The 22,170-nt window shown below is 48.4% G+C and overlaps 1 protein-coding gene across 1 annotated transcript; it reads left to right on the top strand.

The window, feature by feature from the left end:
* Positions 1–96: 96 nt before the first annotated feature.
* Positions 97–18,044, top strand: VPS16 (VPS16 core subunit of CORVET and HOPS complexes). Its single transcript, XM_007960006.2, has 24 exons — positions 97–149; positions 11,687–11,775; positions 11,992–12,089; positions 12,176–12,304; positions 12,385–12,529; positions 12,653–12,768; positions 12,870–12,992; positions 13,118–13,173; positions 13,476–13,565; positions 13,667–13,761; positions 13,904–13,980; positions 14,447–14,578; positions 14,667–14,794; positions 14,930–14,965; positions 15,157–15,265; positions 15,443–15,577; positions 15,675–15,783; positions 15,874–15,971; positions 16,057–16,164; positions 16,468–16,545; positions 16,640–16,809; positions 16,891–16,987; positions 17,690–17,793; positions 17,900–18,044. The coding sequence occupies exons 1-24, from the start codon at positions 97–99 to the stop codon at positions 18,042–18,044; spliced, it is 2,520 nt and encodes an 839-aa protein (XP_007958197.1).
* Positions 18,045–22,170: the final 4,126 nt, after the last annotated feature.

Raw genomic sequence — 22,170 nt, 5'->3', positions numbered from 1 at the left:
AAGCCGATGGGCGGAAGCGGAAGTGCCAGCGCCATCCCTGAGCCCGCGCTAAGCGAGCGTTCCTTCAGCGCTGCTCAGCAGTCTTCTGCATCAGCCATGGACTGTTACACGGCGAATTGGAACCCGCTCGGAGAGTCTGCCTTCTACCGGTGAGCTGCCCCGCCCACCCATTACCCGGCTTACCCCGTTCGCCTGCGGACAAGAGTCTCCTGGTGCAGCCGGTGGGGCGCACCCCAGTCACTACAGGCGCTGGGTCTCTTAACGCCTGCTCTCCCCGCAGCTGGCGGGATCCCGGCACTCCCCGACTCTCCCAGCGCAAAGACCCCTATGGGCTGGAAGCTGGGCCTTCCCCTCCTCCAGAGAAGGAAAATGAGGCAAGCACGGTGGTCATACAAGTAGGGACAGAGGCCAGTACCGAAGCACGGGTGTGTCAGCCTCTGGAAGGATGCTCAGATCACGTTGAGGGTGGCCACCCACAGGTGGCAGCTAGTGCCCAGTCTCTGGCGGAGAACTACTGTTGCAATCAGACCACAGGAGCTCTCTCAGGGGGCCGGAGCGTGCAGGGGGCGAGATAGTGAAGTGGCCATCTCTCCCTGCCCTCACTCCCGTGGGTTGGGGTGTGCCCCCGTCCCCACCCTAGGCTCCCCAAGCAGCAACCCTGGCTATAATAGATATCAAAGCCAACACTCCTCAAATCTTGGTAAACAGCCTTAACCTAAAGCACCAACTATTCCCGGAATGTCCCCTGGGTTCTTGGAAGTGGGAAGTGTAATCAGCTGCAAGCTTCTGCAAAATCCCCTTGTGGTTTTAGCGTTTATAAAACAGCTTCTAAAACACAAGACACTGCAGCATAGGAGCGTGTTTCAGCGCCCTGCAGTTAGCTACCCTAAATAAAACTTTTACCAAAAGTGGACATTATAGTCGCTATTACTTTAAATTGAACCCATAGCATTAGCACTACTGACCAAGGTTGGGAGAAAGGGACAAGTCGTCAGTGACTCCAGGGGTAGCGCGAGTGAGGACCCCGGCTAGGGGCAGCCCTCCCATGAGAGTCAGAGTTCTAAACCACGAATCTTTCAAAACTATAAACGATCACATTAGGATTTTTCCGTGGCTTCTCTTGTTTGTAGGATGAAGTACAAAATCCTTGTGGAACATCTACCCTTCTTTATCTCTCCATTCTCATCTACCCTTCTCCTACCCACAGAATTACAGGCCCCAACACATCATGATGTTTCATGGCTCCCTGTGTTTGCACCAGCCTGCAGTTGCCTCTGTGGGGACTGCTATCACCTTCTCTATCTAACTGGAGAAGTCTTGCTCATTCTTCAGGACTTTGTTCAGGGAGTGTTCTTAAAACCTTCTTTGATTTTCTCCAGTAAGGTCCACTGACTCCTTTGTGCTTCACAGGGCCTGATGTTCTAGTGTGTTATGTATGACACCAAAACCAGAAACCAAACTCTCAGCTGTGGAGTCCATTCCTACTCATAGAGACCTTATAGGAGAGAGTAGAACTGCCCCCATAGTGTTTCCAAAGCTGTAAACTCTATGGGAGCAGACTATCATATCTTTCTTCCTAGGAGCTACTCAAACTCAAAAACCAAACTCACTGCCGTTGAGTTGGATCCAACTCATAGCAACCCCTTCTTGGGTTTCTGAGGCAGTATCACTATGGAAGTAGATTGCTCAACTTTCCTTCCAAGGAGTGGCTGGTGGGTTTGAACCTCCAGCCTTCTGTTACCAGTCAAATGGCTTAGGCACTATACCACCAGAGCTCCCTAGGAGCTGCTGGTGGGTTGGAATTGCTGCCCTTTTGGTTAGTAGCTGAGCACTTAACCACTGTGGCACAAGAGCTCCTATGTGTGGCACAGTAGGGCAATTTTGGAATCTCTGTAAGTTTCTTCTGCTAAATTAAGCTCCTTCAGGGCTGAGATCATGTTGTTTGCACCTCTTTATCCCCAATGAATATTTAGAATAAAACCGAAACCAAACTCGGTGCCATCGAGTCAGTTCCGACTCACAGCGAACCCATTGTGTTTCTGAGGTGGTGAATCTTTATGGAAGTAGGTCTCCCGGTCTTCCTTCTGTGAAGTGGCTGCTGGGTTTTAACCACCAACCTTCTGGTTAGCAGTCAAATGCCTTAGGCTCTATACCACCAGAGTGCCTTTATGTTTAGAATAGTGACTTCTATTTTTCCTTCACCCTGACTACTCACACCAGTGCTGGCCCACTGTTCTTAGTGACATTGTCCACTGCTTGGCTCCCTGGAATACTGGACAGAGATGAGCCCCCCTTCTTTCCTAGTAATTGTTATTTAACCTTTTATTATGAAAAATTTCAAATATGCGGCATAGTACACAATAGTGCTCAGTAGTAGAATTAACACCATATAGTCATCTATTATCGCATTGCTATGTTTGATTCAACTGTTTTAGAAGTTTTTGAAAAAAAAACTTTATTAAGGAAAAATTCAACTATAAACAAACATAGTGAAACTAATACAGGCATACCTCAGAGATATTGTGGGTTTGGTTCCAGGCTTCCACAGTAAAGCAAGTATCACAAAAACTGAGTTGAATGAATATTTTGGATTCCCACTGCATATAAAAGTTATGCTTATACTATCCTGTTGTTTATTAAATGTGCAATGACATTATGAAAATGGTTGAAACCATATGAGAATTGCCTGACTGTGACAAAGAGAAATGTAGTGAGTGGATGCTGTTGGAAAAATGGCGCTGATCAACTTGCTTGACAGAGGGTTGCCATAAACCTTCAGTTTGTTTAAAAAAAAATATAGCAACATCTGCAAAGCACAGTAAAGTAAAGTGCAGTAAAATGAGGCATGCAGCATGCCTGTATAGTGAATATCCATGTACTCATCACCTAGTTTCAACAACCATCAACATTTTGCCATTCTTTTTTTGTCTATCCCCTCACTTCCAACACAGGTGTACACGTGCGTGCGCACTCGCGCGCACACACACTTTTGTGGACTATTTAAAAACAAAGGCATCATATAATATCAATCATACTTTTCCTGCTGTATTTTAAAGTAAATCACAGACATAGCTTTAATGTACATCACTTAAAAAAAAATAGTTTCCTATAAAACTATAATGTCATTTCACACCTGGCAAACTTAGTTAGCATTTGGTATTATCCAACAACCAGTCCGTATTCAGATTTCTCCAGTTGTCTTCAAAGTGTGTGTTTATAGCTGGTTTATTCAAATCAAGACCCAAACAAGAATTACTTGTTTGTTTACATCTCATAATTAAGTCTCTTGTAAACCAGAATATTATTATCCTCACCACCTGTTGTTTTCATGCCATTGACTTCTTGAAGAGGCCAAGCCACATTCTGGACTTTTCCCCTTGCTTCCTTGTGGTACCTTTTCCTCTCATCTGTTACCTGTTCTCTATCCTAAGGTGGTTGTTGTTGTTGTTGTTGTTGTTGTTATGTGCCGTCGAGTCGGCCCCGACTCATAGCGACCCCTCCTTGGGTTTCCGACGCAGTATCACTACGCAAGTAGGATTGCCTAACCTTCCTTCCGAGGAGTGGCTGGTGGGTTTGAACTGCCAGCTTTCTGGTTAGCAGTCAAATGCTAGGGTGAATTTGTAGCTAAGAGGCAATAAATTGATAACTGGCACAGTCCACCCCTTTGGCTGTTCAGCTTCCCCATGCACCAATCTCTACACTTTCGAACTCCCTTACCCCAGCGAAACAGCTCTGTTTTTGCTTAACAACATGCTGCTTGCTCTCTGTCTTTCAAGCGAAGAACTTTGCTTTCCCAAAACAAGGAGACGTATAGTTTCATGGTCTCAGTAGTTGTATCCTTCAAAGGTGGTATTAATTACTCCTCAAATTTAGCCACAGTCCTGCTGAATACTCTGTTCAGTGATTCAGAATAGGTAGTAGTCTGTTACCTCATGGCTAAATGGTAAAGTAAACCTCCAGTAATTTATTTGTAAAATAAAATGAGGAGGAGAGACAAGATAATGGTTAGTACATGCAAATAAACACATGCATATAACCAGTTTAGAGAAAATATACAAAACTGCTGCAGTCTTCATTTCTGAAATTGGTCATGAGGTCACAGCTGATATCTCTGGCTTCCAACCACCCATTCCCTGTTTCCTTTGCCCTCAGAACCTCCACCACTCTGGGTTCTTTACCTGGTGGAGTAACCCAAGCCTTCATTCTTCAGTTACCTTCTTTTGGTGGCTGTAGTTTTTCATTAGCCTTCAGTGTTGGGGATGGAAGTACCAATTGGTGCCCTAGAGAATCCCTTGACCTAGTCTTTATTGTCTCTATTATGTGCCAGCTACTCAGTTTCCTCTGGTAATCAGGATTAATCACTTCAGCTGGTAGATTAATTCCATTTTTCAAATTCCTAATGGTTCTGTGGTGTAAGGAGCCCGAAATGATGAGGTGGCACAATTCAGTGGAACCACTGTTGTGTCCTCTGGTGGAAGCATTCTCCCTTGGAGACTAGCACCCTTCTAAGCTGCCAGGGGGACTGGAAGCAGCATTTCTCTAAGACGATGATTAGGTGTAAGTGTGAGAGGAGCCACTCCTCCTCCCACCCCTTGATTCTGAGTCCCATGTGTCCTGGCAGGAGGACAGCACCACATAATGGCCTCTGGTTCAAAGCATAAACTGCATCCTGTAAGACAGAACCCATGCTCTCAGGGTATTATCTCCTAATCTGGCACCATCACTGGGCCTACCAAACCCACTGCCATGGTGTCACTTCTGACTCATTGCAACCCCTGTAGGGTTTCTGAGGCTGTAAATTTTTATGGAAGCAGACTGCCTCATCTTCCTTTTGTGGAGTGGCTGGTGTATTTGAACCAGTGACCTTCTAGTTAACCACTGACTGCCTTAACCACTGTGCCACGAGAGCTCCTTTTTTAGTGAAACAGCCCATTTTTCATTTAGACTGGCCACTTGTGGCTGATGGGGTATATAGTAAGGCCATTTGATTCTTTCATCCTAAACCTGTTGCTGCGCTTCCTTTGCTGTGTAGTGAAGTCCTTGATTAGATGCAGTGTTCTGCAGGATGCCCTGATGGAAGATTCTGTAAGTCCACCAGTGGTGGCTGGCCAAACACTGCAGGGAGGGAAGGCAAACCCACCTCCAGAATATGTATCAGTGAAGAGAAATCTTTGCCTTCTCCCTGGTAGAAGAGGTTCAAAGTAATCAACTTACAGGGTAGTCCTTCCAGGAATGGTGCCATACTGGGGCATGTCTCTGCTGTTGGCACTCTAGGCACTTGGCAGCAGTGTTGGCCATATCAGCCTTGGGGTGAGGACTTCCCTTCCAAGACCATCAACCCTAAGTGAGTTTATCACAGGGTTTCCAAGCAGAGGAAGGCTTGTCCCTTTGAACATAGGAGGGCAAACTACTTGTACAGGTAAGGAAGGCGAAGAAGTTTTTTTTTGGGGGGGGGGAGGTCCAAGATTTGTTTGTTTCCCCTGGAGCCAACCAAGCTTCAGGATCTTTTCTGATAAATGCCCTTTCACATAAGAAATAAGGTGAGACTGTAAATTCAACTGTTGTAATGCAGCAACCCACACAATTAAGATTTGGGTTTGATTTTCAGCAATATCAATTGTGTAGCTATAAGAAATAAAATACTCTTAGGGCTATTATGGAAGCTCTGTGGTTCTCAGAGTCTGCTATGAGCTGAGATTTAACAGGCCCGAGCTGGTCATTTTCTCTTTGTAAGTGCTCAAGTGCACTCAAATAATTCGCCCTGTTGGTAGAATTGTGCGGTGGTACAGCCACTGTGCAAAATAATTTGGCAATTCCTCAGAAAGTTAAATATAGAATTAATTACCATACCACCCAGAATTTTTACTCCTCAATATCTACCCAAAAGAATTGAAAGCAGGAACACAAACAAACCCTTGTATACCAGTATTCATCACAGCACTATTCACAGTAGCCAAAGGTAGAAATAATCTCAAGTTCATAATGGGTAAACAAATTTCGGGGTACTATTCAGATAGAGAGATAAAGTCCTGATACTATAATACGGATGAATCTTGAAAACATACTAAGTGAAGTAAGTCATTCACAAAAGGGCAAATATCATATGATCCCACTTACTTGAACTATCTAAAATAGGTGAATGTATGAGACCATAGTTTATTTGGTTACCAGGGATGGGAAGTAGGGGAGAAAGGAGTGCTCCCATTCCTTTAGGGGTATTGCGTTTTTGTTAAGGGTGATGGAAAAATTTGGAAACAAGATAGTGATGGTATTTTTACAACCTGATGAAAGTAATTAATGCCACTAATTTGTACATGTAAAAAGGTTTGAAACGGCGAATGTTTTGTTATATATATTTACCATGATAAAAAAAAATCAGTCCTACATCACAGTCCTTATAGTCATTACTGCCTTAACAGTCAAGTGCAGTAGCCACTCGTAAAGCATATATTTCAGTTGATGCTTCATAGACTAGCACCAGTAGCTTGATTAAACGGTGATCCATCTAGTGGGTTAGTAACATCCCAATTCCCATTGGCAAGGAGCTCAGCACTGCACTCAAGCTGAAGAGTATGACTAAACCAATCCCCAAATCTCATCCATCTTCAGGGGTCTTTTGGTATCACTCCCAGTACAAGGTATAGTTTCAGCCCACTGGATGGCAGAGAAGTTCACTGGTTTGCCCAGGCCACAGTGAGCTGCTGGGCAAGCAGGAAGTAATGCTTTGGGGACACAGGTGACCTACAGCTGGTAGCCAGGGTCATGGAAACTGCAGAGGAAGTGGGGGTGCTGGTGTGGCCAGGAGGCCTGGAGCACACGGTCTCAGTAAGGCAGGCCACACACAGCCTGTGGCCTGGGGTACACGGGGGGCACAGTCAGTGACCAGGCACTTGGCACATAGAGGAAGTAGAGGTGTTGGTGTGGGCAGGAGGCAGAATCGTGTGTCAAGAGAGCTGCAGGAAAGTGATCATGTGTCTGGGTTGGGATGTCTGAGACCACCCATTCTGGGAGCATGACTAGGCCAGAGTACCACCAGATGTCCTCACACATTTGCTGCTGACCAGTGCGCAACCACTGAAAACAGGAGAGTCCCTTTTTCCTGCAGTGTTCCTCTAGTGCCCTCTACTGAGGAAATGTAGCATTGTGCTCAATGTAACGGAAATGCTTAAAGGAATAATAACCTATTTTCATTTAGCATGTATTAAAGGGTGAATTTGGAGCCAAGAGGCAATAAATTGTTAACTGGCATGCTAAGTCTGTGTGAATATCTATCATCTCATAAAATTTCATCTGATGGTTTTAGTAATAAAATGTTAAAAGCACGTGGATTGTAAAAAATTCAGATAGTGTAGAAGTATACAGTATAAAAATTTTAAATCCCCCACTTCCCTCCCATAATTCACCGCCCTTCCAAGAGGTAACAACTGTTCCTTTGCTTAGTGTGGTGGCCTCTGGGCCTTTTTCTATGTATTTACACGATTATGTGTAAAGATGCCTACTAAAAATATGCTGGGTTTTTTTTTTTTTATTATTACATAAAGAGGTTCATACGGTTCATACTGATCTGCAGCTTACTTTTTAAATTTGACAATATATCTCAGAAATCATTTTGTGCCAGTGTGCATAGTCATCTCATTAATGGTCACATAATATTTCCCAGAAAGGGCAATTTATTTAACCAGTCTCATTTTCACATAGTGGATAAAGCATTTGGCTGCTAATCTGAAGGTCAGCGGTTCAAACCCACCGGCTGCTTTGTGAAAAAAAGAGGGAGCGATCTACTTCTGTAAAGATTTATAGCCCGACTCAATGGCAGTGAGTTTGAATTTGACTCTCCTTATGATGGACATCTAAGGAAGTTTTTCCAGGTTGGCACAGTGGTTAAGTACTCATCTGCTAACCGTAAAGTTGGCGGTTCAAACCCACCAGCTGTTCTGTGGGACGAAGATGGTGGCAGTTTGCATCTGTAAAGATTTACAGTCTTGGGAACCCTGTGAGGCAGTTCTGCTCTGTCCTGTGGGGTTGCTGAGTTGGAATTGACGCCATGGCAGTGATTTTTAAAAAATTTTTTTTATTTTAAACAGTGCTGCAGGTACATTTATACCTTTGTGCATTTCTACAAGCAGTTTTATCAGTTTGAATATTAGAGTGAAATTGCTAGGTCAAAGGGTGGTGCACATTTAAAAATTACCTAGAACTTCATTGCCTTCCGTAAGGGCCAAACCAATTTATACTTCCAGCACTCTAGAGAATACTATTCATTTTCCACATCTTCAGCAACACTGGATGTGTTAGCCATTTAAAAAGTTTGCCATTCACATGGTCAAAACATGAAAATGATTTTTAAAACTCATATTTACCTAGTCATTAGAGATATCTTTGACTGTTTGACCTTTTACTCTTTTTTCAGGTGTGTTTATTGATTGGTAAAGGAGTGGTTTACACAGTTCTTGATATTAATCCTTTGTTACAGGTGTTACATATCTTTTCTCACAGTGGCCAACTTGGCTTTTATTGTATTTATTTATTTTTAACATTACAGATTTAAAATTTTTTACATACTCTTACCAGTTTTTTCCTTTAAAATTTCTGGATTTTGTGTCTAGCTCTGGAAGACCTTTTCATATTTTTCTTCTACAGATATTAGCCTATATAAAGTTTCTGTGTTTAGTTTTCAAATATTTTTATATAAAATAGTATGCGATACCCCCTGACCATTCTTCTTTCAGTGGTTTTTTTCTCTCCTTTTTTTTCTTATGGTAAAAACATCTGCCAACACAATTTCGATATTTACAGTTTCCTGATATTGATTACACTTTTCATGTTGTGCCACCATTATCGCTATTTGTTTCCCCAAAGTATTTATTAACATCAACTCAAATCCCCCCAAACAAAAACACCCTTTTTCTCACTTACTCTAACCCATGGTAACAATTAATAAAATTTAGTTTTTATGTATTTGCTTTATAAGTGAGACCATACAGTATTTATCTGTTTGGGATCATATAGTATTTATGATACATGGATCATATGGTATTTATTTGTTTTGTCTAGTACCCCAAGAAGACTGTCAAGTAGTAGGTAATGGTGGTCATCTTCCTGCCCTTTAATGGGAGGGCCCCTGGAATGATACCTGTTGAACTGTCCTTAAACACTGTCTTCTCGCGGCATCCTGGAATAGTGCACCCTCCTTCCCTGTCCCCTTTCCCCGTCTCTGACATCAAATGATGGCATGCCGCAAACTGCCTAATCCTCTCGGGCTGCTCAAATGATGGCATGCCGCAAACTGCCTAATCCTCTCGGGCTGCTCTTCTCGCACAGCGTGTGAGCGCGCTCTCTCTCTCTCTCTCTGTCTCTGGTTGCGCACATCTCACTGCAGTTACCGCCTAGTTGTGGTTTCAGTGCCCTCTCCTGTCAGCTAAGTGTTCACAGGTTGGCATCTCCAACGCAGGCCTCTCTCCTAAGCTCCTTTTGGATTGTTCTCAGGCCCTGCAAATGGAGTACCTGTAAAACTGAGTCAGTCGTCTTTACCTCAAGCGTATCTGCTCCTCTTCTTGTGATTCCTGGCTCAGTAAGCAGCACTGCCGTCTTTCCTTAGCTTTTTACTTAAAGTTGATCAGAAAATGCGGTCAAATCTGCCTTCAAACTGTCACTCAGATTTCTCTACTTTCTCTAGTCCCAAAGTCGCAGTCCTGAACAGCTATCTCAGCCGGATCCACACCCTGTGTAATCTCTGCTGCCCAGCCTCTCCCTTGCCCTCCGCACTCTCCACCCTGCTCCCTGCCCACCTACCTCTCTGTTCGCTCTTCTCCCTGCAGCCAGGATCGTGCTGGCCAAGTGACAGCACTCCTGTGCTCTGCACACAGTGTACAGGACCTGGAAGCACTGGCCCTTGCTGTTTTCTGTCATGACGGGGGCTTGGGCAGTCCTAGGTGCTTCCTCTTCTGCAGATGATCTCCTGCTCCATGCACTTTTCCCCACCCAGATATCCCTCCCTGGCTTCTGTCTCCCTGGTTGGTTCACAGCCGTTAGGTCTCAGTGTAAGTACTATACCCACTGGGAGGCCTCCTCAGCCCTCTGACCTGTTTAGGTCACCCTGTTCCATGTTCCTGTAGCAACTGTCATTTCTCTAAGCACCCTCTCTGTTTTTGTAGAAAGTGCTGTGTCCAGTGTCCATTTCCCATCACTAGGGAAAAGAACTTCCCAAGGGCAGGGCTTAGGCATGTCTGACATGTTCCTGTCTACACATACGTGCTGGGCTGGCACGAGGGTGTGGGTCTGTCAACATGTGTGGCATGGACAAGGAACTTTCTTCCCTTAAACCCCTTCAGCTCTAGCCTAACCCTGAGCACTCAGGCCTTAATCACTCTCTTGTTTTCTTCATGGGTGTAATGGGCTATGTAGCTTTGAATGAGGAACTGCCTCTTGGATGGTCCAGGCCCCCAGCCCCCAATCCATGTTCAGAGTCGGAGCTCACAGCATAGACCTGAAGCCAAGCTTTAACTTGAGTATGTTCCTTATGGGTCAACCATTTAACCATCTGGAATTACCCAAAACCTCTATTGGGTCCATGGGCCAGGTTAGGGCATCAAGGAAGGTCCCTAGTGATCCTTTTAGACTGAAGAAGGGAATGTTAAGAAGTGTTGAGCAGGACCCCTGGGTATAATGCCCACAGCTTGATTTACTATTAAGACCAGAAACGGAAGAAAGACTCCCTGAGAGACACCCCCCCCCCCGCTTTTCTCTCTCTTCATTTAGAGATGTAAAAACAGGTCTTGATAAGATAAGAGATTTATTTATTTGCATATATCCAGAAGTTTTACTTCAACTCTCTCTTTATTATTATTTTTTTAATAATATTTTATTGTGTTTTCAGTGAAAGTTTACATAGCCAATTAGGTTCCCATTTAACAATTTTTACACAAAGTATTCAATGACATTGGCTGTATTTTACATAATGTGTCAATATTCTCATTAATTTCATTCTGGTGGTTCTGATTTTAGCAATCTAGTTTCCTTGCTCCCTTACCTGTTATTCATCTTTGCTTTAGGGTAACTGTTGACCCTTTGGTTTCATATAGATGAGTTTTTAAAGGAGTGTAGTCCTCGTGTGTTATATTCTTTATTTTGTGAGCTACTCTGTTATTTAGCTAAAGGTGACATTGGGGTAGTTTCAAGGTTTAAAGAGTATTTCAGGGCATTAGTCTTGGGGAGTCCTCCAGTGTCAACCAATCCAGTAAATCTGGACTTTGTAAGATTTTGAGTTTTGTTCCATATTTTTCTTCTGTTCTATCCAGATCCAGAGAGACCCTCACTAAGGTCTTATTTCCCACTAAAATAGCCCTGAGCCAGCCACCCCACTCTAGTCCTGTTTCAGTATGTGCTCTGGATATTGCCACAGAGCCTGCCTGTCCTGAGAGTTCCTATCATCCATGGGCACTTGCCGCAAGGGCCACATCTTCTCCTGCCCACACTCTTGCCTTCTTTCATCTGCTGCACCTAAGCCTGTGGATGTCAGGTCTACCTGGCTGTGTCTAGTCAGCTTCCCTGCCCACCTCAGGGACCTCACCAACTGCCTGTGGAGGACAAGTGGAGGCTTTAGGGACTCTGTAAGGGATGGGGCGTCTCTCCCTCTGGGAGGCAGGGTCATGAGGAGGCTAATGTCCACTTGCCTCTGTGTGGGCAGGAAATATGAGCTGTACAGCATGGACTGGGACCTGAAGGAGGAACTCCGGGACTGCCTGGTGGCTGCTGCGCCCTATGGGGGCCCCATTGGTATGTCACTCCTCTGCTGCCCTGTGTTCTGGGACCATGGATGGGATGAACTCAAGGTCTTTGGTTCCTTGGGGCCTTGCTGTCAGGCGGTTCTTGCTGGCATATGCCACTCCTCACTCACCATACTGAGATGCTTTTAATTCTGTTCTCATGAGGCCTGCTTCCCTTGGGGTGGGCCTGGGGAGCTAGGTCAGACAGCCTCCTCTCAAACTGTAGCACTGCTCAGGAATCCTTGGCGGAAGGAGAAGCCTGCCAGCGTGCGGCCAGTGCTCGAGATCTACTCAGCTTCTGGCATGCCCCTGGCCAGCCTGCTGGTGAGTACCTCCAACCATCCCTGGGATGGGAAACTGGGCAGGGATTCCACCTTCCCCTAATAGCCCAGGCATCTCCCTCCCTGCAGTGGAAGAGTGGGCCCGTGGTGTCCCTAGGCTGGTCAGCTGAGGAGGAGCTGCTCTGTGTGCAGGAAGATGGTGCAGTGCTGGTTTATGGGCTTCACGGTGACTTCCGGAGACACTTCAGCATGGGCAATGTAGGGACCTTGGGGGCTGAGGAGGAGAGTTGGGGATCTGTGACCCTGTGGCTTTTTCAACCCGTGGCCCTTCTCCCCAGGAAGTACTCCAGAACCGGGTTCTGGATGCCCGGATCTTCCACACAGAGTTTGGTTCCGGGGTGGCCATCCTCACAGGGGCCCACCGCTTCACGCTCAGTGCCAATGTGGGTGACCTCAAGCTCCGCCGCATGCCAGAGGTGCCGGGTGAGCCCTGACATCCCAGGACAGCGATCCGTCGCCCCTGGATATGCCTACACACTGTGGGACCCAGGGAGGCAGGAGCTGTGGGCCCTGGTCATCCTGAGGTTGCCCCCTTCCCTGGCATAGGCCTGCAGAGTGCGCCCTCATGCTGGACCACACTGTGCCAGGAGCGAGCAGTCCACATTCTTCTGGCCATGGGTCCTGATCTCTACCTCCTGGACCACGCTGCCTGCTCTGCAGTGGTGAGAGTGCTAGGGCCAGAATAAAATGGAAGGGCAGAGGGAGGCAGCGTGGAGGGCTCTGAGAGGTCAGTGTACCTGGTGTCCTCCCGGCCCTGCCCCAGACGCCCCCTGGCCTGGCTCCAGGAGTGAGCAGCTTTCTGCAGATGGCCGTCTCCTTCACGTACCGGCATCTTGCACTCTTCACAGATACAGGCCACATCTGGATGGGGACATCGTCACTCAAGGTGAGATCCTGGGCCAGCACAGTGATTCCATGGCCAGGGAAGACCTCTTGGGGCTAGGGGAGGGGCCTTTCAGTCAGTCTGGGGACTGCTGGGACAGGGCTGTGACATGTCCCACACCCTTCCAGGAGAAGCTGTGTGAGTTCAACTGCAACATCCGGGCTCCCCCAAAGCAGATGGTCTGGTGAGGATGGGGGTGTTACACTAGGAATAGGGGTGGGACATAGCCTTATTTCCTGGGACACTTTGATTCATTCTGTGTGCCATCCAAGCCATGTGGAGCTTGGAGCTTATCTTCCCTGTTGTCCACACTTACGGGAAACCATTGCCCTGCTGTGGTCCCCATATGCCCTGGGGAGCTGACAGGGCATTCATGCTGTCTTGTCCCAAGGCAAAGGGAGTGTGGGCTGTGATGTGGGAGATGGGGCAGTGGGACCAGCATCCTGTGTTGTGTTCCAGACGTGGATGTGTGGTGGTGCCCCACAGGTGCAGCCGTCCTCGTAGCAAGGAGAGAGCCGTTGTGGTGGCCTGGGAAAGGCGGCTAATGGTGGTGGGTGATGCACCTGAGAGCATCCAGTATCCTTGGAGGGCTGCCTGTGTAAGGTATGCAAGGGCAAGGGGGTGGTGCCTGTCCTACTGCCTTTCTGAGTAATCTTGGGAGCCTTGACCAAGCTCAGGTTCGTGCTGGATGAAGACTCATACCTGGTGCCTGAGCTCGATGGAGTCCGCATCTTCTCACGTAGCACCCTCGAGTTCCTGCATGAGGTTCCAGGTGAGGCCCTCATAAGGGTAACATGTAATCTAGGATGGGGGCTCCTTGGCACCACAGCTTCCCTGGGCATGGGCCCCAGAGCAGGAGCAAGGTATTGAGGCAGGACTGAGGAGCTCCCAAACTCACCAACTTCCTCCCCCAGCGGCCAGTGAGGAAATCTTCAAAATTGCCTCGATGGCCCCTGGGGCGCTGCTGTTGGAGGCCCAGAAGGAGTATGAGGTAAGGTCTACCCTGGTCTCCTCCCCAGGCCCTGAGATGCTCTCCTCTTTCCCTTTCCCCTTCCCTTGATTGGCCCAGCTTGGGCCTCTGTGGGCATAGCCAGGAGCTACCTGTCAAGACAGGGGACCAGACAAGACACTGACCTGGGCTGGGGAGAACTGGCTTTGGTGGATTTCTGAAGGCTCACAGTGTCCTCCATGTGGTGATGGGGAGGGGCAGGGAGCCCCCAGCCCAGGTACAAGCTCAGGCTGCTATTGGGAAGTCTCGAGACTCGTCACAGGCAATTAGGTTGATGTGAGGGGACGTCTGTGGGCATCTCAGGTGGATTGAGCTGAGGAGGTGTGGGCTCTGGCCTGTTCAGCCCCCAAACAGTGCATTTGAACTACAACTCAGAGAGGCTGGGGGAGCCAGACTTGGGGGTGTCCTTTGTCATGACGCCCCATCCCTGGCACCCTTTTATCTCCAGAAAGAGAGCCAGAAGGCGGATGAGTACCTGCGGGAGATCCAGGAGCTGGGGCAGCTGACCCAGGCCGTGCAGCAGTGCATCGAGGCTGCGGGACATGAGCACTGGCCGGACATGCAGAAGAGCCTGCTCAGGGTGGACTTGGAGGGCAGACGTGGGGGCTGGGTCAGGGAGGCCTGGGGTGAGGGGAATCTCTCCTCTAGTGCCCTCTGACTCTTTATAGGCAGCCTCCTTCGGAAAGTGTTTCCTCGACAGATTTCCACCTGACAGCTTTGTGCGCATGTGTCAGGACCTGCGTGTGCTCAATGCCGTTCGGGACTATCACATTGGCATCCCCCTCACCTATAGCCAGTATCCCTGAGCATCCTGGAAGGGTGTCTATAGCCAGGGGTGGCAGAGGAAGGCGTAGGGGCTGGGGATGCTGCCTGCAGATCCATGGCAAACAGGGTTCTCCCCCAGCTGGATCCTTAACCAAATAAAATACAGATACAAGCAGCTCACCATCCAGGTGCTGCTGGACAGGTACAGCAAGGCCAGGGGGCTGTGAAAAGGGCTAGAAGTGGGTGGGCTTTGTGGCGTTTTGGGAGGATTGTCTTGTGGTCACTGCTCCTGATCCATTGCTTTGAGATCTGGGAGCCTAGGACACAGGCCAGGGCCACTGCCCATGCTCCATCCCATCCATTCTTTGTACCCTTTCCCCCCTTGCCTGCCAGGCTCGTGTTACGGAGGCTTTATCCCCTGGCCATCCAGATATGCGAGTACCTGCGTCTCCCTGAAGTACAGGGCGTCAGCAGGATCCTGGCCCACTGGGCATGTTACAAGGTGAGGATGTGGGTGGGGTCCAAGGGGATTTGGGGGTTTCCAGGCCACTGGTGAGGAATATGAAGTACAAAGTGCAGAGCTGAAGGAGTGGGTCCTGATCAAGGGCCTGTGTGTGTGTGTGTGTGTGTGTATGAGATCGATCCAGGTGTGTCTGACTCACTTCCTCTCCCTCTGCAGGTGCAACAGAAAGATGTGTCTGATGAGGATGTTGCTCGGGCCATTAACCAGAAACTTGGTGACACACCTGGTGTCTCCTACTCCGACATTGCTGCCCGGGCCTATGGATGTGGCCGCACAGAGCTAGCTATTAAGGTATAGGCACTTGGCCCTCCCCAGACACTCTGATGTGGGAAGTAAAGGGCCCCAGCCAGCACCTCTTCTGCGCTTTCATCTCCTCCCCACCCCACAGCTGCTGGAGTATGAGCCACGCTCAGGGGAGCAGGTACCCCTTCTTCTAAAGATGAAAAGGAGCAAACTGGCATTGAACAAGGCCATCGAGAGTGGGGATACTGACCTGGGTGAGCAGGGCAAACCTGAGGCCAAGGCCTGGCCCCTAGGCTGTGTGAGAGGGTAGGCCGGACTCCCCACCTCACATTCTTGTCCTGTAGTATTCACGGTGTTGCTGCACCTGAAGAACGAATTGAACCGAGGAGATTTCTTCATGACGCTTCGGAACCAGCCCATGGCCCTGAGTTTGTACCGACAAGTGGGTGTGGTGGGCAGGGCTGGAGCTGGGGCCTCCTGAGCCCTCGAGTTGGCCTCACTGACTGATTGCCTGCTTGTGGCCCCAGTTCTGTAAGCACCAGGAGCTAGAAACGCTGAAGGACCTTTACAATCAGGATGACAATCACCAGGAGCTCGGCAGCTTCCACATCCGAGCCAGCTATGCTGCTGAGGAGGTCTGGGGGCCATGGGTGGGTGGGGCCTGTGGGTCGGGACAGTAGGTCTGGTTTCTTCTTCCAGGCCTCTGTGTTTGGTGCACACCCCCACTGATCCTCACTGTTGAGACTGTGAGAAGGTGTGAGGCCAGAATGGGGGTGGGTTCCAGTGGAGCTAGCCATCCTACTAGGGACACCAGAGTGGTGTACCCAGTGGGTAAGGCGGCCTCATGACCCTGGGGAATTGAGGAGAAGGCTGTGCCCTGGGCAGGATGGCCAGGTCCTGTGTGCTGTGAGCTCAGGCCACCCTTCATTCCCTTGCAGCGTATTGAGGGGCGAGTAGCAGCTCTGCAGACGGCAGCTGATGCCTTCTACAAGGCCAAGAATGAGTTTGGAGCCAAGGTTTGTCCTGCTTTCTTCTAGAAACCTCCTTTCCTCCTCTCCCAGACTTCCCTCCTTATCCCTCATTCCCACCCTACTTCATCCCGGTCCCCAGGCCACAGAAGATCAGATGCGGCTCCTGCGGCTGCAGCGGCGCCTAGAAGACGAGCTGGGGGGTCAGTTCCTAGACCTGTCAGTACATGACACAGTCACCACCCTCATCCTTGGTGGCCACAACAAGCGGGCAGAGCAGCTGGCACGTGACTTCCGTATCCCTGACAAGAGGTAGGTGAGGGCCTGGCCTATATACAGGTCCTGGGACTGCCTGCTCCTTTTGCAGCACCTCACAGCCCAGCTTCCCCACAGGCTCTGGTGGCTAAAGCTGACAGCCCTGGCAGATCTGGAAGACTGGGAGGAGCTAGAGAAGTTTTCCAAGAGCAAGAAGTCACCCATCGGCTACCTGGTGAGGCAGGGGTCCTCCCTCCGCCTCACCTCTAGTGAGGGTAGTCCTGGGGAGGGGACCAGGCACAGAGGTAGGCAGGATGGCCTGTTCCTGCGTCTGTTTAGCTAGCGATCCCACAGGGTCAGGGAGAGCTCCTTGTGTGTGCATGGTTGTGGGCAGATACCAGACACTGTGCTGGGTGCAGTGCAGGATGGGCCGGGTCTGTCTGCAGATGGCAATGTGAGGGAGAATGTGCTGCCTTCCCTAAGGGGATCCCGGGGCGTCCACGTGCCTGAGGGAGGGTTCTGTCTGAGTGAGGCGTGTATCTGAGGCAGAGGAGGATGTTGAAGGGGTTTATTTTCTGTGGCAGGGGTTCTTAGGTGTGGGCAGCCGTGAGAGAAAACACAGGGCCTGAGAGGGCAGGAACCACCCATTGTGAGGGGATAGCTGTAGATGGTGGAGCAGAGGCTTGGAAATATTGGTTTCAAGGCTCTGAAAGATCTTGGGTATAGGTTGTTTTTTGCCCTGAGATGTTGAGATCACACCTGCTGCCTGTGTGGAAGGTGGTGCATGTGTAAGGGGGGTGGGAGACAGGGAAACATACATAAGGGAGAGTATATAAAATGCACACAGACAATGTATCCGTTAGGCTTTTACTTATAAAAGAGAGGACAAGAAGGCTGTGCCTTCTTTTTCCCTCCACCCTTTCCCTCCCCTTCTCAGCCCTTTGTGGAGATCTGCATGAAGCAACACAACAAATACGAGGCCAAGAAGTATGCTTCCCGCGTGGGCCCTGAGCAGAAAGTCAAGGCCTTGCTTCTGGTTGGGTGCGTAGGCTGGTGGCCCTGTGGATGCTGTGGGGCTGAGGCAGTAGGCTGAAGAGAGGCAAGGTGGGCAATCTTGACACCATCTCCTCTCCTGCTCACACCACAGGGACGTGGCTCAGGCTGCAGATGTGGCCATCGAGCACCGGAACGAGGCTGAGCTGAGCCTCGTGTTATCCCACTGCACTGGAGCCACAGATGGGGCCACGGCTGACAAGATTCAACGGGCCAGGGCACAAGCCCAGAAGAAGTGAGGCGCCCACCCTGCATGTTTCCCCAACAGAGGGTCTCCTCCCCTAGCCTGAGGGTTGGCTGAAGTATCTACTGCTTCAGAGCAAAGCTGAGGAACTGGGGTGAGGTAGGAATGGGGGACTGGTTGTAAATAAAATTGGAATGCTTTGACATGCTTGTCTCATGCAGTCCAGCCTAAGTGAAGGTAAACTCAAGGCAGAACCATTCAGACACCGTAGCAAAGCCCATGTATTTGATTGTGTTGGGGACGGAGGGACTTCTCCAGCTATGCTTACAAGAGGCCTGCTCTCCACAGCGTTACCAAGGAGACACCTCTCAATCTCACAACACTCCCTGAGATAGGTAACATCACCCCATTTTAAAGAAGAGGAAATTGAGGACTAGGTAGGTTTGCAGGAACTCTGGTGGCATAGTGTCTAAGGTGTTGGACTATTAACCAGGAGGTTGGTGCTTCAAACCTACCAGCCACTCTGTGGAAGGAAGACTGGGCAATCTACTTCCATAAAGATTTACTGCATCAGAAACCCAAAGAGGTCGCTGTGAGTAGGAATCAGTGACAGTGAGTTTGGCTTTTTGGTTTAGGTAGGTTTGGTAAGAACAAATACGTGACAAAGCTGGGATTTGAAACCCAGGCTGCTTGCTAAGCCTGGGCTCCTTGGCTAGGCATGTAGGGGTCTCAGAGCTGCTCCTTGGTTGCTGTGTTGACAGGAGGGATGCCTGAGCTGGAACTGGAATCTGGCCCTTGGTGAGCAGAAGAGCCTGAAAGCAGGACCCCCGGTTTGGGAGAAAGGCATGTGGTCAGTAGGGGATTGGAAGAGTAGCTCTGGAAAACCCTGCCCTGAGCAAAACCTGTTGATGTTGAGTTGATTCCGACTTACAGAGACCCTATAAGACAGTACGACTGCCCCATGGAGTTTCCAAGGCTGTAATCTTTACGGAAGCAGACTGCTACATCATCTTCCCATGGAGCAGCTGGAAGGTTCAATCCGCCAAGCTTTTGGTTAGCAGCTGAGCACTTTACCACTATGCCACCAGGGCTCTGCTTCTGAACCAAAAAAAAAAAAACCAAATTCTCTTCTGTTGAGTCACATCCGATTCATAGCCACTCCTCCTTGGGTTTTTGAGGCAATATCACTACAGAAGTAGATTGCCCAACCTTCCTTTGGAGGAGTGGCCATAATGAGCAATTCCTGAATGGTCTCTGGGCGGGAGAAAAAAGATGGAAGATCTCAGTTCTGCTAAATAAGAGCTCCAGGCTGGAGTCCCCTGCCTGACTCCACCTTACCTTCAATGGAGGGTCCATTCCCAGTCAGTAGGAGCGCCTTTTTTGGCCTTCCCATGTCCCTATCTCTAGCCTTCAGTCTGCATTCCATGGCACCTTGGCTTCATGCCTGAGCACCCCCACCCAACCCAGAGGGTGTTACCTTTTCCTCTTTTTGCCACCCCACCCCCTTAGTCTGGAAGGAGCACAAAGGAAGAAACTGAGACCCAGAGAGAGGGCAGGTCACCCTGGGGCTTCAGGCTACCCCCTTAGTCTGGAAGGAGCACAAAGGAAGAAACAGAGACCCAGAGAGAGGGCAGGTCACCCTAGGGCTTCAGGTTCATTAATGCTCCCAGGGCTGACCATGCTTGAAAAGAGATAGTGAGATTTAGGGCTGGGTCAAGTGATCCTTTCCTCACCCTCTGATTTTTAAATATCGGTTTTTGAAGATATTCCAACGGGATATAAATCAAGTGGTAAAACCATTTATTATGTAGGTCAGGGGTTTGGACAAGATACAGCAGGGATGGTTTGTCTGTGCTCCACAACTTCTAGGGTATCAGCTGGAAGACCAGGGTGAGGGTGACTTGACAGCTGGAGCTAAAGTCATCCCAAAGCTTTCTTACTCCCATCTCAGGCAGTTGATGCTGTTTGTCGACTGGGATCTTAGCCTGGCTGTCTACCAGGACATCCTCACATGGCCTTAGCATGTAACCTGGGCTACCTCACAGCGCAGTGGCCAGGTTCCAGGAGAGAGCCAGGCACACACTGTACCACCTTTTCTAACCTAGCTTCAGTAGTCATATCAGGTCACATCTGCCACATTCTCTTTGTCAAGGCAGTCACGTAGACCTACTCCACCCAATTTCAAGGGGAAATAGACTCCACCTCTTGATGGGGGAGTATCAAGCTCTGGAAGAGTATGTGAGACTGGAAATTTTGATGTGGCCAGTTTTTGAAATTAAAATCTGCCACAACCTATCAGCCTTCTTTTTTGGAATCAGCAGACACCTCTGGGAAAAGGAAGTGATTCCAAATACTGGCCTCATCATTCTGGGCTTTCTCCTCCCCAGTCTTGGCCCCTGAATTCCTCATTGTCTTGGTGGCTCTTCACTGCCTTTAAAAAATATTTTGTCCAGCTTTTCTGGTTCTTAATGAAAAAGTGTTGGTACCAAATAATGCCATCTAGGCTCAATGGATAGGGAGCCCTGGGCAGTGGTTTTAGAATGTACACAATGAAAGCTCCACATGCCGAAATTAACACACAGCATGTTTACTCATACACATGCAGACATTGGGAGCCTGGGTGGCACAAGCACTGTGTGACTGGCCACTAACCTAAAGGTTGGTGGTTGGAACCTACCCAGAGGCTCCCTTAGATTACAGCCAAGAAATTGCTGTGGGGTGATTCTGCTTTGTAACACATGGGGTCACTGTGAGTCAGAATCAGCCTGGTGGCAGTGACGGTTTTTTTTTAATGCAAACATTAAGCACTGTATGCATGAAATTGTATTAAAATGAAAACAAAACTACAACTACCAACCCCACTTATGTCGAGTCAATTCCGACTCATAGCAACCCTATAGGATAGACTAGAACTGCCCTGTAGGGTTTCCAAGGCTGTAAATCCTTACAGAAGCAGACTGCCTCATCTTTCTTCCATGGAGCCGCTAGTGGTGGGTTCAGACTACCAATCTTCTCGTTAGCACCTGACTGCCTTAACCACTATACCAGGGCTTTAAGTTTTATAATATGTGAGAAATAACTAATGATGAGAAATTGGTACAAACATGGTGATTATAACTTCATAAAAAGGGCCTATAAAGAGGCAGAAGCATGGAAATTTTACATGGGAAGAGTCATTTGAAAGTTAAGGGAAGTTTCATATACATTTTTGTCAAGCCAAACTCATTTCTCCCCCAACATTTTATTATAAAGAATTTCAAACATACAGCCAAGGCAGCAGAATTTTACAGTGAACACCTACCTGCATACCCACCACCTGGATTCTACTTTACTTTACTTTACTTTACTTGGTTTACCGTAGGTCTGTTCATCTCTCTATCCGATTAATAATCCATCTTACTTTTGATACATTTCAAAGTGAGTTTCAGACATAAATACACCTCTCCCTAAATACTTTACTATGCATATCATTAACTGGACTTCATTATTTGTTTGCAGGTTCTTTTTATTATTATTTTGAGGTAAAAACTCAGTGAAATACACAAAATCTCAAATGTACATTTGTTGAGTTTATACAAATGCATGACCTATCAGTAGTGATATTAAAAAAAACCCTTAGGACTTTTTTTTCCAAGTACTCAACTGCTTATTTCAAATAGTGTAAAATGCCTTCTACCCTGTAGCATGTGCATAGCAGGCCTGGAGCCTACAATGGTGGTGAAGTCAAGCCTTGGCCAACAGATGGGGCTGGGATTGTGGGGCTGGAAGCAGAGAATCAGGAATGTTTCTACTAGTTTAGAATATTGGTGGCTGCACTGGAGCAAAGGGAAGTTGAGAATCAGGGCAGATGTTCCCACAAGACACTTCAGAGTATCCAAACCCCTTGCCAATGAGTTGATTCTAATGCATGGCGACCCCCATGTGTTAAGTGGAACTGCCCCATTGGCTATAATCTTTACAAAAGCAGGTCACCAGACCTTTCTTCCATGGAGCCCCCGAGTGGGTTCGAGCCACCACCGCCTTTTTGTTAGCAGCTGATCATAAACTGTACTCAGGAGCTGCCCCTGAGTAAAGGGGTTGCATTTCCAGGCTCTTTCAGGTGCCAAGCTCCAGTAAATGACCCTTGGGAGTGAGACTGTGGCACTGGGAGGCACTTGGCTCTCATTTACTTGAACTCTGTC

This window comes from Orycteropus afer, unplaced genomic scaffold (assembly GCF_000298275.1).
Source record: "Orycteropus afer afer isolate SDZICR_OR568_19922 unplaced genomic scaffold, OryAfe1.0 scaffold00020, whole genome shotgun sequence".
NCBI classification, from domain to species: Eukaryota; Metazoa; Chordata; class Mammalia; order Tubulidentata; family Orycteropodidae; genus Orycteropus; species Orycteropus afer.
Note: the sequence above shows the minus strand (reverse complement) of the source record. Positions and strands in the feature narration are given on the sequence as shown.

Excerpts from the sequence above, each read along its gene's own strand:
- VPS16 (XM_007960006.2), top strand. The coding sequence starts at position 97 with ATGGACTGTTACACGGCGAATTGGAACCCGCTCGGAGAGTCTGCCTTC. Across the intron at positions 150-11,686 it reads GGAGAGTCTGCCTTCTACCG|GAAATATGAGCTGTACAGCA; the intron begins GTGAGCTGCCCC and ends CTGTGTGGGCAG. Across the intron at positions 16,810-16,890 it reads TTCCGTATCCCTGACAAGAG|GCTCTGGTGGCTAAAGCTGA; the intron begins GTAGGTGAGGGC and ends GCTTCCCCACAG.